The sequence below is a fragment of the Lepus europaeus genome, chromosome 3 (assembly GCF_033115175.1).
Source record: "Lepus europaeus isolate LE1 chromosome 3, mLepTim1.pri, whole genome shotgun sequence".
Taxonomy (NCBI): domain Eukaryota; kingdom Metazoa; phylum Chordata; class Mammalia; order Lagomorpha; family Leporidae; genus Lepus; species Lepus europaeus.
In genome coordinates, this window is record NC_084829.1 from 18329321 (window position 1) to 18345282 (window position 15962).

The 15962-nt window shown below is 45.0% G+C and overlaps 1 protein-coding gene across 2 annotated transcripts; it reads left to right on the top strand.

Annotated features, from left to right (window-relative positions):
• Window positions 1-104: 104 nt before the first annotated feature.
• Window positions 105-15505, top strand: TDP2 (tyrosyl-DNA phosphodiesterase 2). Of its 2 annotated transcripts, XM_062185243.1 has the most exons (7): window positions 105-271; window positions 348-424; window positions 4150-4323; window positions 4950-5041; window positions 9040-9158; window positions 11675-11845; window positions 13912-15505. In XM_062185243.1, the coding sequence occupies exons 1-7, from the start codon at window positions 143-145 to the stop codon at window positions 14191-14193; spliced, it is 1044 nt and encodes a 347-aa protein (XP_062041227.1). In that variant the 5' UTR covers window positions 105-142; the 3' UTR covers window positions 14194-15505. The 2 variants fall into 2 exon arrangements, with proteins under 2 accessions (XP_062041227.1, XP_062041232.1); XM_062185248.1 differs by lacking the exon at window positions 11675-11845.
• The last annotated feature ends 457 nt before the right edge of the window (window positions 15506-15962 follow it).

Genomic DNA, 15962 nt, shown 5'->3' on the forward strand with positions numbered 1-15962 from the left:
CCCCCGGAACCTCTCCCCAGCCACGGAGCGCGTTTCCCAGCCGGGCGGTTGACGCGGCCGCGCCGGGGCAGCGCGCGCCTGCGCGGAACGGGGAGGCGGTAGCGGGTGCGCAGTGAGGGCTTGGCGAGGCGGCGGCGGGCTGATGGAGCTGGAGGAGGGCAGTCCCGAGGCGAAGAGGCGGCGGCTGCAGTGCGACGAGTTCGCCGCCGTGGCGAGCTGCGACGCCGCCGTGGCGCAGTGCTACCTGGCCGAGAACGACTGGGAGATGGAAGTACGCCCTCTCTGCCTTCCTCCGCCCTTGCCCGCTTCGCGGAGCGCGCGGCCCACTCTGTGCCTTTGCTTTTCAGAGGGCGCTGGACTCCTACTTCGAGCGGCCGGTGGAGGAGAGCGTCTTGGAAAGCCGCCCCTCGGAGCCCGGGACCTGGTGAGGGGCGCGGGGCGGAGGGCGGGGGAGGGGCCGCCCGGGGCCGTGAGCCTCCTTGCTGAGGTGCAGAGGGAAACACCTGCGGGCTGCAGTTTGACTTGGAAGCCTGGGAGAGGCGTGAGCCAGAGGTTTCGTTGCCGGACAGATGATCGGGGCCTTGGTGCGCCAGCCAGCTGACCATCAGGCGGCGTTCGGGCTTTGTTCCGGCGGTGGCCCCAGGTGGGGGGGTCCAGGGTGTCGGGCAGGTGGACGTTTCCTGATGGGGAGCCCAGCGTCCGTCGATGGTTTGCAGGTTTCCTCCGTGGCTGGGTCTGGGGGCTGCCATTCCAGCCGTCTCACTTCCGTGGGCCCCGGGGATTCTTAGGTAGACGTTACTGTTGGTAAGACTCGTCAGAGGTAGCTCGCAGTATTCGTAGTTGGTTTTTGTTAGTTAAAACATGAAAAAGGAAGGGAAGGTGCCGTTATTTTGATTACACTTGGAAACGGATGAACGAGGCAAAAATCCTCTGCGGAAGAATGGCAACTTGACAGGGCCCTTGCTCCCTACTTTGTCTACCTACTTGCTCTCACTGGCCAGCATTTAAGAATGCACCCGCGTAGGACCCGGACGCTGTGGCTTAACCGGTTAAGCTGCAGCCTGCAATGCCTGCATCCCACATGGGTCCGAGTTTGAGTCCCAGCTGCGCCACTTCCGACCCAGCTCCCTGCTAATGCGCCTGGGAAAGCAGCAGAGGACGGCCCAAAAAAGCCCCTGCACCCACGTGGGAGACCAGGAAGAAGCTCCTGCATCCCGACTGGCCCAGCCCCAGCTGTTGTGGGTGTTTGGGGGGTTAAATATCGGATAGAAGACCTCTCTCTGTCTCTCCCTCTCCTTCTCTCTAACTCTGCCCTTCAAATAAATACATACATACATACATACATAAATGCAAAACACACCCTCCCCTATTAACTCCAGAGCACCCATCCCAGTGTCTCCATTTCTGCTGTTGAAGTCCAGAGGCCCTGTGAGTCCCTCTGCAGTTTGACCACTACCTGGCTGTCCAAGTTCATGTCCTGCCATCTCCCCTTTTCGGCCTGTCTTTATAAACGTTTTGATTACCTGTGTGGAGCCGTTTTTCTTCCTTCTTTGCTAATAATGATGCAGGCTTCAGTTTAGACGTGACTTGTCTTTCAGCGAAGCTTCTGATGTGCCAAGTCTAGGTGAGGCTCCCCTAGTCGGTGCTCCCGAGTGTTGTCCGTGGCCTTGCCCGGTGACGTGGTGCATGCTGTAACTGTTCCACATTTTGTATCTTGCAGACTGCCCGTTTGGTAGAGACAGTCTTGTAGGTCGCTGACTTCCCAGTTGCAAAGTCTAACACAATATTTGACACATGCAGTAAGTTCTCAGTGAATATCCACTGAGTGTGTACTGAAGTTCTCCCAGCTATGTGGGCAGCCTGTGCAGCTACCTGTTCGCAGTGGAGACTACCTTCTCCCTTTGACCTCTCGAGCTGCCCTGGCTTCCGGAATGTGAATCGCAAGAAAAGATCAGACAAACCTAAAGGTTGTTTGATATTTTTGAAGGATGTTCTGTTAAATACATAGCCTTTACTCCTCAAAAATGTCCAGGTCATGAGAAACAAAGATGTCCTGATCAGCTGTTACGTACTGAAGGATACTGAAGCCAACGTGCCGTCCACACGCAGCATGTGATCTGGGACTAGGCCACTGTTAGCAGAAGTACAGCAGGTCTTTTTTTTAAAGATTGGCTTATTTGAAAGAGTTACACAGAGAGACAGAGGTAGGTCAGTCTTCGATCTGGTGGTTCACTCCCCAAATGTCTGCAGTAGTTGTGGCTGGGCCATGCCTAAACCAGGAGCTTCATCCAGGTCTCCCCTCTAAGTGCAGGGGCCCAAGCACTTGGGCCGTCCTCCATTGTTCTCCCAGGCTCATCCTTTCATTGGATCGGAAGTGCAGCTGCTGGGATTAGAACCGGTGCCCATTTGGGAGGCTGTGTTGTAGGTGGCTTAACCCACTATGCCATAATGCCAGCCCTTGGAATAGGTCTTGAGATAGTATTGTATCAATGATAATTGGTTTGATAATCACTCAGGTATGTAAATGTAAACATGTCCTTGTTTTTAGGAAGTACATACCAAAAGTGAGCAAATGTTTCAGAGCAAAGCAAGTAAATGTTAAATAAAATATTTGCATTTGGTGAATCTGGGTGAATAGTGTATAAGAATTCTTTCTACTGTTTGCAGTTCTGAAAATCTGTAATTACTTCAAAATATAGTTAAAATATTGGCAATAAGTTTATTAAAATTACAAATACAAAAATCCCAATTATTGAGTTTGTGAATAGCTTCTACATTGGCTTGGCAGTCACCTTGTAGTGGTGTTTTGTGCCTTCACTCAGACGTCTGGGGCCTTGGTGGGATGGCAGATGGCAGGTCAGGCAGGACTGACTGAGCGCCACACGTGTGGCCCTCCAGCCTGGCATCTCAGTGTAGTCAGCGTTCTTACAAGGCAACTGAAGTTCCCAGAGCGCATGTTCTAGAGGCCTGAATGGAAGGCCAAGGCTTTGTATGACCAAGCCTCAGATGTCCCAAAATATCCTTTCTGGTATAGTTGGTTGGTCAGTCACTCGGACTCACTTTGAAGGGGGGAGGAATCTTAGAATCTTAGACTGCACCAACCAAAGAGGGGACAGCGAGGAATATGTAATTGTTTCCTACCATGAGACATGATTTCAAATCTAAAACAAATGCAAATACACTTATAAATCCTACATTTCTTAGTGTAATTTGGGGTCATTTTTTTAAAAAAGATTTATTTATTTATTTGAAAGGCAGAGTTACAGAAAGGCAGAGGCAGGCAGAGAGAGAGCTTCCATCCACCGGTTCACATCCCCAGTAGGCTGCAACAGCCGGAACTGGGTCAATCCTAAGCCAGTAGCCAGGAGCTTCTTTCAGGTCTCCCACACAGGTGCAGGGACCCAAGGACCTGGGCTATCCTCTGCTGCTTTCCCAAGCCATAGCAGAGAGCTGGATTGGAAATGGAGCAGCTGGGACATGAACTGGCACCCATATGGATGCCAGCACTAGTTGGTGGCTTTACTCGCTATGCCACAGCGCTGGCCCCAGGATCATGGTTTATAAGATTATTTTAGAGACACACTGAAGGGTGTTGAGTTGACTAAAGTGTAAATGCGCAAGCCTTTGGGCTACGTGGTTAGAATCAGTTTTTCCTCAGTTGTGGCTTTTGTTGTTCTTCAGGCAGATTATCTTCAGATTCTTGTTAAACTTATAGGGGCTGGCGCAGTGGCATAGCAGGTAAGCTTGCTGCCCGCAGCGCCGGTATCCCATGTGGGTGACTGTTCAAGTCCTGGCTGCTCCACTTCCGATCCAGCTCTGCTATGGCCTGGGAAAGCAGTAAAAGATGGCCCAACTGCTTGGGCCCCTGTCCTGGAAGAATCTCCAGCCTCCTGGCTTTGAAACAGCTCAGTTCTGGCTGTTGTGGCCATTTGGGGAGTGAACCAGCAGATAAAAGACCTTTCTCTTTCTCTCTAATTCCACTTTCCAAATAAAATAAATAAATCTTAAAAAAAAAAAAAAGGAATGGGGAAGAGGCAACATTAAAAAAAAAAAAAAACAAAAAAAAAAACAACTTACCTATAAGATGAGGGCCATAGTAATCCACTTACAAATTATTTTCCAAGTTTTGTTCTATTCTGATCTTGCCAGTGTTGACCTCACCAGTGAAGAAACAAGTGATTCCATTAGTTCTAAAACCAGCCCAAGTGAAAATACTCAGCAGGAAGATGGCAGCATGTTCTCGTGCATCACCTGGAATATCGATGGGTTGGATCTGAACCACCTGCAGGAGAGGGCCCGAGGAGTGTGTTCCTACATAGCTTTGTGAGTATTGTCCCTTCTGGCTAGTAGTTTTCTGATGTTGTAGTGTCTCTTGTGTATCCATGAGTGATAGCCCAGCACCGCAGGCTTTACCGCAGGAGCTCGGTTCAGAGTCTGCGCGGAGAAGAATCTCAGTGACTGCCTCTGAGAACGAGATGGGGTTGGGGTGGAGAGGGAGCGCTCATGTTTATTAGAAGCCACCTGGGATTATGTATGTAGTCAACTATGTGTTATGAGTACTGCCATGCAAAGTCGCCCAGAAAGTCTGTTCCTGCCCCAGACTGGCTTTGCAGCTTCACTTAAGTTCTCTGGAGCTCAGTTTTCTTCGATGTGGATAAGAACTTTCCAGAGGATTGTGATAGATAACTGTGAAAGCTTCGGCTAGAGTGTAGTAGCAGGCTCTCAGTGCCTTCTATTGTCAGTTGTTGCCATTGTTTTTATTACAATGTTTTGTGTTAAATTGTATAGAAGATTCTCAGTTTATGGTCGTACAAGGTTAGTGTAAACATTGACTATCAGATACCTTAGAGATTTTGTTTTTCTTGTATGTCATGGAATTTCCTTCCTCTTGGTAGCTGAAAGTGAAATGGTATACCTGGTATTTACTATACACTGATGTTTTCAAATAGGTACAGCCCTGATGTGGTGTTTCTACAGGAAGTTATTCCTCCATATTGTAGCTACATAAAGAAACGAGCAAGTAGTTATGAGATTATTACAGGTAACAATTTTCTTGCTACTTCTTTTCCTTTGAAAAACAGATCAGTGAAAGAGATAAGTAGAGTCAGTCTGTTGGCACAAAAAGAAGAAAAACCAAATGAATACGTTTGAGAATACTAAGCAAGGCACAGGATACTAAAAGAATTATAGGAGAACATTTTATACAATTTATTTATTTTTAAAGATTTATTTGAAAGGCAGAGTTACAGAGGCAGAAAGAGAGAGAGAGAGGTCTTCCACCCACTGGTTCACTCCCCAAGTGGCCACAACGGCTGGAGCTAGGCTGATCCGGAACCAGGAGCTTCTTCTGAGTCTCCCACATGAGTGCAGGGGCCCAAGGTCTTGGGCCATCTTCTGCTTTTCCAGGCCATAGCAGATAGCTGGATTGGAAGTGGAGCAGCCAGGACTCAAACTGGTGCCCTTATGGGTCTCAAACCGGTGTCTGCACTGCAGGCGGCAGCTTTACCTGCTACGCCACAGCGCTGGCTCCACATTTTATACAATTTAATGTTAATGAGTGTGATAAAAGTGATTAAAATAGATATTTTTCTGAGCAATTACTAACATTTGAGACACTTTTTGATTGAATTTGTTTTAAAATTTTTTAATGTGATAATTGCATTGTGATTATGCTTTTTCAAAAAGTCTATGAATTTGTTTTAACCTTTTTACACTGAATAACTTAGTTTTTAATTTTCCATTTATTTTGTTTTTGCTAAAGTGCGTTTAAAGTGCCACTTTGGCCACATCTCATGGTTTTTATGTTTTCTTTGACTTTTACTTTTACATAGTATGTGATTTTTTTTTTTAGCTCTGATTTCCTCTTTAATCCAAAATTGCTAAGGTAGAGAATTCCCTCTCAGCCTGTGTATGTGGCTTCTCTTTGTAGGACTGCTCTTCTGCATTCTTTTGCTTCTCCTTTTAGGGTTCTCGTTTTCTGAATCCCACGCTTTCCTTCTGCCTCATGTTATTACAGCTTATTCTCTGATTGCTTTCTAGAAGCAGTGAATGGGTAGTAAAGTTTTTGGATCCTAGCATATTTGTAGTTGGTTGATAATTTGGCTGAACATAGCTTTCTAGGTAGGAAGTCATTTTTAAGGCATTGCTTCAGTGTCTTTTAGCTTGTGTTATTGATAAGGATGTCTGTGCCGCTCATTCCTGTTTTTGCCCAAATCTCTGATGCTTTGAGGGTTTTTCTTTCTTTTTTTTTTTAAGATTTATTTATTTTACTTGAAAGTCACAGTTACATAGAAAGAAAGAGAGGCAGAGAGAGAGACAGAGACAGAGAGAGAGAGAGGTCTTCCATCTGCTGGTTCACTCCCCAGATGGTCAAGACAGCTGGAGCTGTGCTGATCCGAAGCCAGGAGTTTCTTCTAGGTCTCCCATGCAGGTGCAGGGGCCCAAGGCCTTGGGCCATCTTCTGCTGCTTTCCCAGGCCATAGCAGAGAGCTGGATCAGAAGTGGAGCAGCCGGGTCTCAAACCGGCGCCCATATGAGATGTTGGCACTGCAGGCAGCGGCTTTACCCGCTAAGCCACAGCTCCGGCCCCAGGAGGGTTTCTTTTTCTTAACTCTAGCATTATTTTGTTCTTTTCTTTCTTTTTTTCCCTCTTATTGATTGGCAGAGAGAGAGAGACAGATGGACAGAGAGACCACTCATCCTCTGGTATACTCTCCAAGTATCTGCAAAAGCCAGGGCTGGGCTGGGCCTGAAGCCAGGAGCAGGGAACACAATCCCGGTGTCTTACCCAGGTGGCAGGAACCTACTTACTTCAGCCGTCGCCACTGCCTCCCAGAGTTTGCTTCAGCAGGAAGCTGGAGTCAGGAGCCAGGACTGGGAATGGAGCCCAGGCGTTCTAATGGGGGGTACAGGCATCTTAGCCAGCAGGCTGCGTGCTGACTCTGTTTCTCATCTACTGTGCTGATCAGGGAGTCTCAGATCTGGAAAATTCTTTTTCTCACCTTCCTTCCTCTTCTCTCCTAGTTGTCTTTCTTTCTCCCCTCTATTGCCCTCCTTTCATTCTTTCTTTTTTCCTTTTCTCACTTCTTTCTTTTCTCTTTCCTTTTCTCCCTCCTTTATAATTCCTTTTCTCATCCCCTTTTGGGAATCCCTCTGTTAAAAGACCCTTTCATTTTCACGTCTCATTAATTTTTCATGTCTCTGTCCCACTTTCTTGGCAACTGTCTTGGTTTTTAAATATTATTTTAATTTCCCAGGCCTCCTGTTCATTTAATGTCAGGTTTTTTTTATGGCATTTTCTTGTTTATGGAGGCAGTACCTTATCACATAGGACATTATTTTGTTAGTTGTTGGTTAATTTGTTTTAGGTGTTAATTTTTTATCTGCATTGCTTTAATTTCTTCTTTTTGTCTGTGTTGGTTATGTCCTGCCATGTTGGACTTGTTGACTCTTGGCTCACATGTAAACACCAGGTATTAAAAAGCCAACGAGAGCTTAGTGTCCCCCAGCAAGGCCAGGTAGTGCACCGCACTAGGGGTGGGTGAGGGATGATTGATTGTGGAGTAGACTGCCGCTTCCCTCACTGTCAGTGTGTCGGCGTATGGACGCCCTTCATCCCAGGCCGTGCGGTTTCTCTACCAGAGCCCTTTAGCTTTTTGGGTTCTGGATGTTAGGTGGCATGCTTGTTTTGCCTCCCTGCTGCAGGCAGCCCTCAGTAGGGTCTGAGGCTCGAGGAGACACACTTTTACGTCATCCCTGCTTTCAGTCCATTCCCAGCACTCCTTGCAGAGGCTGGTGAGTGTCTGGAGCAGCCACAGTTGTTTCTCTGTAAACCGCTTGTCTCATTCAGGTGTGATCACCTGGATGTAAGGAGTTGGAGAAGACACCTGGGAGATGTTTAATCCCATATCCAGTCCTCGAACGGACCCTTTTATAAAAAAAAAAAAAACAACTTTTTTTTTTGTAATTTGAAAGGCAGAGTTAACAGAGATTGTTGTCCGTCTGCTGGTTTACTCCCCAAATGGCCATTAATGGGCAGGACTGGGAATCCGGAGCCAGGAATCCGGAGCTTCTTCCAGGTCTCCCACGTGGGTGCAGGGGCCAAGCACTTGGGCTGTCTTCAGGTGCATCAGCAGGGAGCTGGATCAGGAGTGGAGCAGCCAGATCTCAGACTGGTGCCCCTATGGGATGCCAGTGCTGCAAGTGGCAGCTTAACCTGCTACACTGCGCCAGCCCAGAACTGGCGCTCTTGTTCCTAGCTTGGCACTGTACCTTTTGTGGTACATTTGTGTTAACATCCCCCTCCTGTCCGTGGTTCTCTACCACAGTCATTCAGGTGGTCTCCCTGTTCTGAAAAAGCAGTTACCACTTCTCCATCTGCGACTCCTGGAAAACTGCTGGCGGCTTTCATTCACTACCTTCCACTCCTGTTCTCTAAACTCATGCCACTTTGTCTCAGTTCAAGGCTCATCAGCTGGGTATTTTGCAGAAATTTCTTACTTGATGTTGGCCAGTATTTTTGGCACTTACATGCTTTTTTTATTTAATTATTTGTTTGAAAGGCAGAGTAACGGAAAAAGGGGGAGAGAGAGATTTTGCATCCACTGTTTGACACCCTAAATGTCTGCATAGCTGGGGCTGGGCCAGGCCACAGCCAGACCCTGGAACTCCACTGGGTCTCCCACATGGGTGACAGGAGTCCAAGTTCTTGAGCCATCTGCTGCGTTCCAGGTGCATTAGCAAGAAGCTGGGTTGGAAGCAGAGGAGCCAGGACTCAATCTAGCACTCCATGATGGAATACAGGACATCCCAAGTGGCAGCTTAACCTGCTGTGCCACAGTACCCCACATTTTTATATTTCTTCCCTATTTCCAGTTAAATATTCAGAGGGGGCAGGTACACAAGTAGACTTAGTTTGCTTTCTTAGACTATTTTGAAATAACATATCTGTTGTTATAAAATCTTCAGGAGGGGAACTTGTAATAAGCTGAAAATACCTTGGCCTTCTCAGCCTAAATTCTTTTCCACAAACATTTGAAGGTCATGAAGAAGGATATTTCACAGCTATAATGTTGAAGAAGTCCAGAGTGAAATTAAAAAGCCAAGAGATTATTCCTTTTCCAAACACCAAAATGATGAGGAATCTATTGTGTGTGCATGTAAGTAATTTTTTAAAACTGACTTTTTTTTTTTTAAAAAAGAAGACTTTGTTTATAGTTCTATGGTGGTATTTTCTGAAAACCATTACCTTTAGATAAAAATTTGTTCTTTACATACAGATTGTTTTAAATAGTTTTAAAGAACTTTATAAGTTAACTTTTTACATACATTTTTAATATGGACACACTTGTAAAAATGGAGGGTTTTTTTTTTTTTTTTTTTTTTTTTTAGATTTGTTTCTTTATTTGAAAGGCAGAGATACAGAGAAAGGAAAAGAGAGATCTTCCATCTACTGAATCACACGCCAGATGGCCACAACAGCCATAGCTGAGCTAGGCCAAAGCCCCGCCAGGAGCTTATTCTGTGTCTCCCATGTGGTTGTAGGGGCCCAAGCACTTGGGCCATCTTCCATTGCTTTCCCAGGCACGTAAGCAGGGAGCTGGATTGGAAGTGAAGCAGCCGGGATTTGAACCCGGGCCCATAGGGGATGCCAGCACTGCAGGCGGAGGCTTAACCTTCTGTGCCACAGCACTGGCCCCTAGAATTCTTTTTTTTTTTTTTTTTTTAAGAGATTTATGTATTTATCTATCTATCTATCTATCTATCTATCTTTGAAAGATAGAGTGACAAAGAGGGAGAGAGAGAGAGAGGTCTTACATCCACTTGTTCACTCCCCTAGATGGCTGCAATAGCCAAATCTGGGCCAGGCTGAAGCCAGTAGCCAGGAACTCCATTTGGATTTCCCATGTGAGTGACAGGGACCCAAGTTCTTGGGCCATCTTCTGCTTTCCCAGGCACATTAGCAGGGAGCATTCTGATATGGGATACTGGTAGGACCAGCTGAGCCACAGTGCTGGCTGCTGGAATTCTGAATGTATTAGATATTTTCCTACGAATACCTTGAGTGTGTTCTAGTACTCCACTTGCTTCCTAATGTTTTTACTCTATTCTTTAAATGATACTGTGTTGTACTCTCTGAGACTTGTAAAATTGAATCAAATAGATCTGACTCTTATGCAATATTAGATTACTTAGGGAGAGATTGTATATATAGTGAGTAGGATATAGGCGATCCATAGGAGCCATAGGAGAGGAATAAGTGATGTTCTCTGGAAACTTAGAGAGGAGAGAGGACTTTTAGCCAGATTGCTTAGTGGTGTTTGGATTGGGCCTTGACAAGTATATAAGAAAGACATTAGGAAGAACCCAGGTGGAGAGCCCACCATGGGCAGCTTCTGCAAATCACAGGAGGTGTGAATGGGGAAAATGAGGGGCATCCTGTTCAGGGCATGTGGAGCTGAAGAGGGTGGCGTGACGGGAATGAGGATGAGAAGTAGGCCGCATCCAGAGTACAGAAGAGCTGCAAAGCCCAGCGTGAGAAAATTGGACTAGGTTCTGCAGGTGGTTAATATAGTGACATCCTATAGTGTATCTTTAAAAAAAAAAAAAATTGATTCATTTATTTGAAAATCAGAGCTACAAAGAGAGAGGGAGAGACAGGGATCAAGATCTTCTATCTGCTTTTTCACTTGCCAGATGGCCACAATGGCCAGGGCTTGGGTAGGCCAAAATCAGGAGCCAGGAGCTTCTTCTGGGTCTCCCGTGTGGTGGCAGAGGCCAAGCACTTGGGCCATCCTCCGCTTCCTTCCCAGCAGGGAGCTGGATAGGAAGTGGAGCAGCTGGGACATGAACCGGTGCCCATATGTGGTAATAGTGTCAGTAGGCATCAGCTTTACCCCATATGCCACAACGCTGGCTTCCAGTGTGAGTATGTTAATGGCAAGTAGTGAATGGTTCTTTTTTTTTTGACAGGCAGAGTTAGACAGTGAGAGAGACAGAGTTATAGACAGTGAGAGAGAGACAGAGAGGAAGGTCTTCCTTCCGTTGGTTCACTCCCCTAATGGCTGCCATGGCCAGCACTGTGCCGATCCAAAGACAGGAGCCAGATGCTTCCTCCTGGTCTCCCATGTGGGTGCAGGGACCCAGGCACCTGGACCATCCTCCACTGTCCTCCCAGGCCACTGCAGAGAGCTGGACTGGAAGAAGAGCAACTGGGACTAGTACCCGGCACCCCAACCAGGACTAGAACCCAGAGTGCTGGCGCCACAGGCGGAGGATTAGCCTAGTGAGCCATGGCGCCGGCCTGTGAATGGTTCTTAATTGTTCACTTAACTCACAGTTTGATGACTCATGGCTTTGTAGGAGGGAAATAATTGGGTTTTAATTGAGTTTGTCCAGTATGCTGTGGGAGTCCAGAGGAGGGAGCTACAGATGGCCCCGGGACACGGAGGGCTGACGGCGGAGGGCTGGAGTCTAAGGAGGGTGGTGCGTGTTAAGCAGTCCTTGGGGGCAGGACTGGCACCCTATGCTTCTCTGGATGGGCACAGTGCTGATTATAGTTCAGTCTAGTAAATATAAACCAGTGGATCAAGAAGTCTATTGATTTTGCTAGCAGTATTGAGCCTTGGTAGTCAGCAGGCTGTTGCAGTGATGGTAATCATTTATCCTGTTGCAGGCGAGTGTGTCTGGGAATGAACTTTACCTTATGACGTCCCATTTGGAGAGCACCAGAGGCCACGCCACGGAACGAATGAATCAGTTAAAAATGGTCCTAGAGAAAATCCAAGAGGCTCCAGAATCAGCTACAGTTATATTTGCAGGAGATACAAATTTAAGGGATCAAGAAGTGAGTGACAAAGTCATTTTAATGTTCATGGACAAATTATTGCTATGGAAAGTAGTTCAGGATTTCTTTGTCCAAGCTTTTAAAATGTGCAAGTGACCTTCCAGGTGCAGTCAGCAAATATTTAGCCTGTGCTGGGTGCTTAGGGGTGGGAGAGGCTCTTACATTACTGGGGAAAACAGATCTGCGTGTGAAATAGCACAGAATAGTATGTGCATATATGTTGGATTAGAAAGAGGAATATAGAGAAGGAATGAGTAGAAGAGTTTAGAAAAGGTTGAGTTTATTTGTAGCACCCTAGTTGCAAGATTAGAACCATTATAGTTGTTTCTAATTTTCTTGTGAAGTTTCCCCCCTTTTTTTATGGCTTTTACAGCCTTTTTCCTGCCATCACCATGCTCAGATCTGAAGCACTCTGTTAGTTCATTTGAGACATGTCAGGATTTTTCAGGCCTTTAGAAACTAAACAGAGTTACCAAATGATCTAGCAATTCCACCTCTGGGTATATACCCCAATAAAGTGACACCAGGACTCAAATAGGTACTTGTTCAATCAGAGTTATTCCAAGTAGCCAAAGGGTGGAAACAACACAAGTGTCATTGACAGAAGGAAGAGTAAACCAAATGTGGTGTAAACATACAGCGGAATGTTATTCATCTTAAAAAGGAAGGAATTTTTGAGACACGCTACAACATGAATGACTCTTAAAGACATTATGATAAGTGAATGAGACCAATCAAAAAGCAAACAAAACATAGTTTCTCTGATATGAAGTCAAAGTCACAGAGACAGAAAGTAGGACTGTGGTCGCCAGGGACTGGGAGCACAAGGGAGAGTGAACTGGCCGTTAACAGACTCTCAGAGAAGAGGAGGGAGTTCCAGAGGTGGACAGTGGGGATGTTTTACAAGAGCGTGGATATACTTAATGCCCCAGAACCTTATCCTGAAAAATGGGCAAAATGAGAAACGTGGTGTATATTGTACCAAACACAAAACATTTTAAATCTTGAAGTATGAATGCATAGTGTTAGAAAATTTCAAATGAAACTATGAAGGCATGTGATGTCATTGGCTCATATAAATGCTGTCTCCTAAATTTCAGACTAATGTGAGTAGCAATTTTACCTTGTTTTTACTTTTTGAGTTTGAAGAACTACTAACAGGAATAACTGTGCCCAGTAGGCATTTAGCCTTCTGAGTTTTGTCTGCTGCTCAAAGGTAGGACCCTATTCATGGCAGAAGACAAGAGACAAATTCCAGTCTCTCCAGCTGTACTGATATATTATACCAAAATATTTTTACTGTATATCTAATTATTTTGTATTTGCACATTAATAATTTCTGATATTCTGATTGAAATGCCATACTTAGATGTTGTAATAGCCAAGACACCTTTATATTTTTAATTTACTTAGGTGTTTTTAAGATTTATTTTTATTTATTTGAGAGAATTACATTGAGGGAGAGAGAGAGATCTTCCCTCTGCTGGTTCACTCCTCAAATGCCCGCAACAGCTGGGGCTGCGCCAGCAGCCAGGAGCATCTAACAGATCTTCCAGGTCTCCACACAGGTGGCAGAAGCCCAAACATTCGGGCCATCTTCCACTGCTTTTCCCAAGCCATTAGCAGGGAGCTGGATCAGAAGTAGGGCGGCTGAGACACAAAAAGCCCCCACGACACCTTCTTAAACTAAAGGGGAGGGGCTGGCGTTGTGTAGCGGGTTCTGCTGCCTGTGACTCCTGCGTGTGGTATGAGCTGTGGTTGCGTTTCAGCAGCTTCACTTCCGATCCAGCTCCCTTTAATGCAGCTGGGAAGGCAGCGGAAGGTGGCCCAAATACTTGGCCCCTGCTGTGCTCGTGGGAAACCCAGATAGGAGTTCAGGGCTCCTGGCTTCAGCCTGGCCCATCTCCGGGTGTTTTGATCACTAGGGGAATAAACTAGTAGATGGAAGATCTCTCTGTCTGTCTTTCTGTCTCTCTACCTCTGCCTTTCAAATAAATAATTTTTTTTTTTTTTAATTAAGAGGCAAAGACTGTGTAAATCTTAAAGCATATTCTTTTTCTTTCCAGGTTGCCAAATGTGGTGGTTTACCCAGCAACATTCTGGATGTGTGGGAGTTTTTGGGCAAACCTAAGCATTGCCAGTATACATGGGATACCCAGATGAACTCTAATCTCGGCATATCTGCCACTTGCAAGCTCCGTTTTGATAGAATATTTTTCAGAGCAGCAGCAGAAGAGGGCCACATTATTCCCCGAAGTTTGGACCTCCTTGGGCTGGAAAAACTGGACTGTGGTAGATTTCCTAGTGATCACTGGGGCCTTCTATGCAACCTGGATGTCATATTGTGAAAGGCTTTTCAAATACAAGTTTTAAATATTCTGAGCAATTTTGTTCAAGATTTTTGCAAATCTAATTTCCATCAGGTAAGTTTAACATGGAGAAATTAAGATACTGGATCATTGTTACAGGAAAAAAAAGCTGTGACTTATTCTTGTGGATTGTTTGTTCAGAATTGAGGCTTAACTATTTACTTACTGAGGCATGCCTGTGTTCAGAACATGAGGCATTTAAATGAGAGGGCACAAAGCCTGTTGGAGCTTCTAACAGCGCCTAGAGCTGCTAACTGAATTCCAAGCAAGGCCACCTTGTCTCAGGGCCAGCCTTTGTAGGATTTATTTTCCCTCAATCAGGCACCAAAATACTAATATTTTGAATATGTCTTAAAGAAGAGGTTACTGAATCCTTGGGACTGGATCTGTTCATTATATTTCACAAATTGAGATCCCCTGAAATGTAAACAACACCGGCATCTGACAGCTATCCTATATCAAACTCCGTCAGCTGACAGTACTTAATTTGTACACTGTATGTTAGGCCTTATGATCTAAAATCCCAAAGCTCTTTCTAATTCATGTTTGTAATTATGTTGCCCCCAGAGGCAAAGTTAGACTTTGATAATTAAAATCAGTTTCATGTTCCCACAAGACATTATTTTTTTTTCCTAAGAGAAAAATAAATGTGTACAGAGAAACAGGCTTTTGGGTTTTGCTACTTGTAAAATGGAGATGTTTTACAGAGTGAATAAAGAGTATTTTTAAATGTGCTTTAACGAAAAAATTCCCCACAGAAGAAATGTCCTGTAAATAAAGAGTTTTATAGTTTGCTGCTGTCTTTGTGTCCATGATGGGATTACATTTTTTGCTAGCTCCACTGCCACTACTTCCCCTTTGTGGGGAAGAAAGCAGCTTTCCATGTTGTTACCGCACCACGAATATCAAGAATTCATCTGCTTTCTTAGTATTAAAAGAAAACTCAGCTGGACTCATTCAGATGAGAAATGATAGAACCTTATTTTCATCAGGCGTGCCAAAATTAAAACACCTCAAAAAGTTTGAATGTGTACATAATTTTCCCTTTGTAGTGACAATGGACAAGTTTTATGTTTATTGTAATTTTAATCATTAAACAATAAAACAACTGATGGTAATTTTTAGTTGCAGGCCTTATCAAGGTAATTTCTGTAGGAAAGGGTGGTTCTGGCATAAATTGTTTATTTACTTAAAAGAATGAAATTGAAGAACTGTATCTCACACCACTACAGAAAACCCCCGAGATCAGTAAAAGTGATATGCAGATTGGTGTATTCTATTAAATAAAGGATTATCACATTGTTTAAAACCATGAGAATATCATTTCCTTTCTATATCTCAGAGCAACCACATGAAAATCTTCCTGTCTGTTTATCACGATGCGGAGATCTAAGAAGCTAGCTGTAAGGAAAATGGGAAAATCAAACCACTTAAGATTATTCATGGGCAATAATCCTCAAACAATGAAAGAATTAATGTACTACAGGTTGAGCATCCTTAATTTGGAAATCCAAATTGCTCCAAACTCTGATAAATTTTGAAGGCCCATGTGACACCTGACCTGTGCGCTGGGTCGTAGTAGATGCAGGATGGAGGAGGAGGAGGTATGGGTGTTTGGTCTGGTGTTTGAGTTGTTGGCTAAGACACCTGTGTCTCAGTGGCGTGCCTGGGCTTGAGTCCTGGCTCTGACTCCTGACTCCAGCTTCCTGGTAACGCAGACTCTGGGATGCAGCCGGTAAATGGCTCTT

Bases quoted from the DNA above. Each gene is read 5' to 3' on its own strand.
- TDP2 (XM_062185243.1), top strand. From the start codon at position 143: ATGGAGCTGGAGGAGGGCAGTCCCGAGGCGAAGAGGCGGCGGCTGCAG. The intron at 4,324-4,949 runs GTGAGTATTGTC...GTTTTCAAATAG, and splicing joins GTGTGTTCCTACATAGCTTT to GTACAGCCCTGATGTGGTGT. The intron at 9,159-11,674 runs GTAAGTAATTTT...ATCCTGTTGCAG, and splicing joins GGAATCTATTGTGTGTGCAT to GCGAGTGTGTCTGGGAATGA.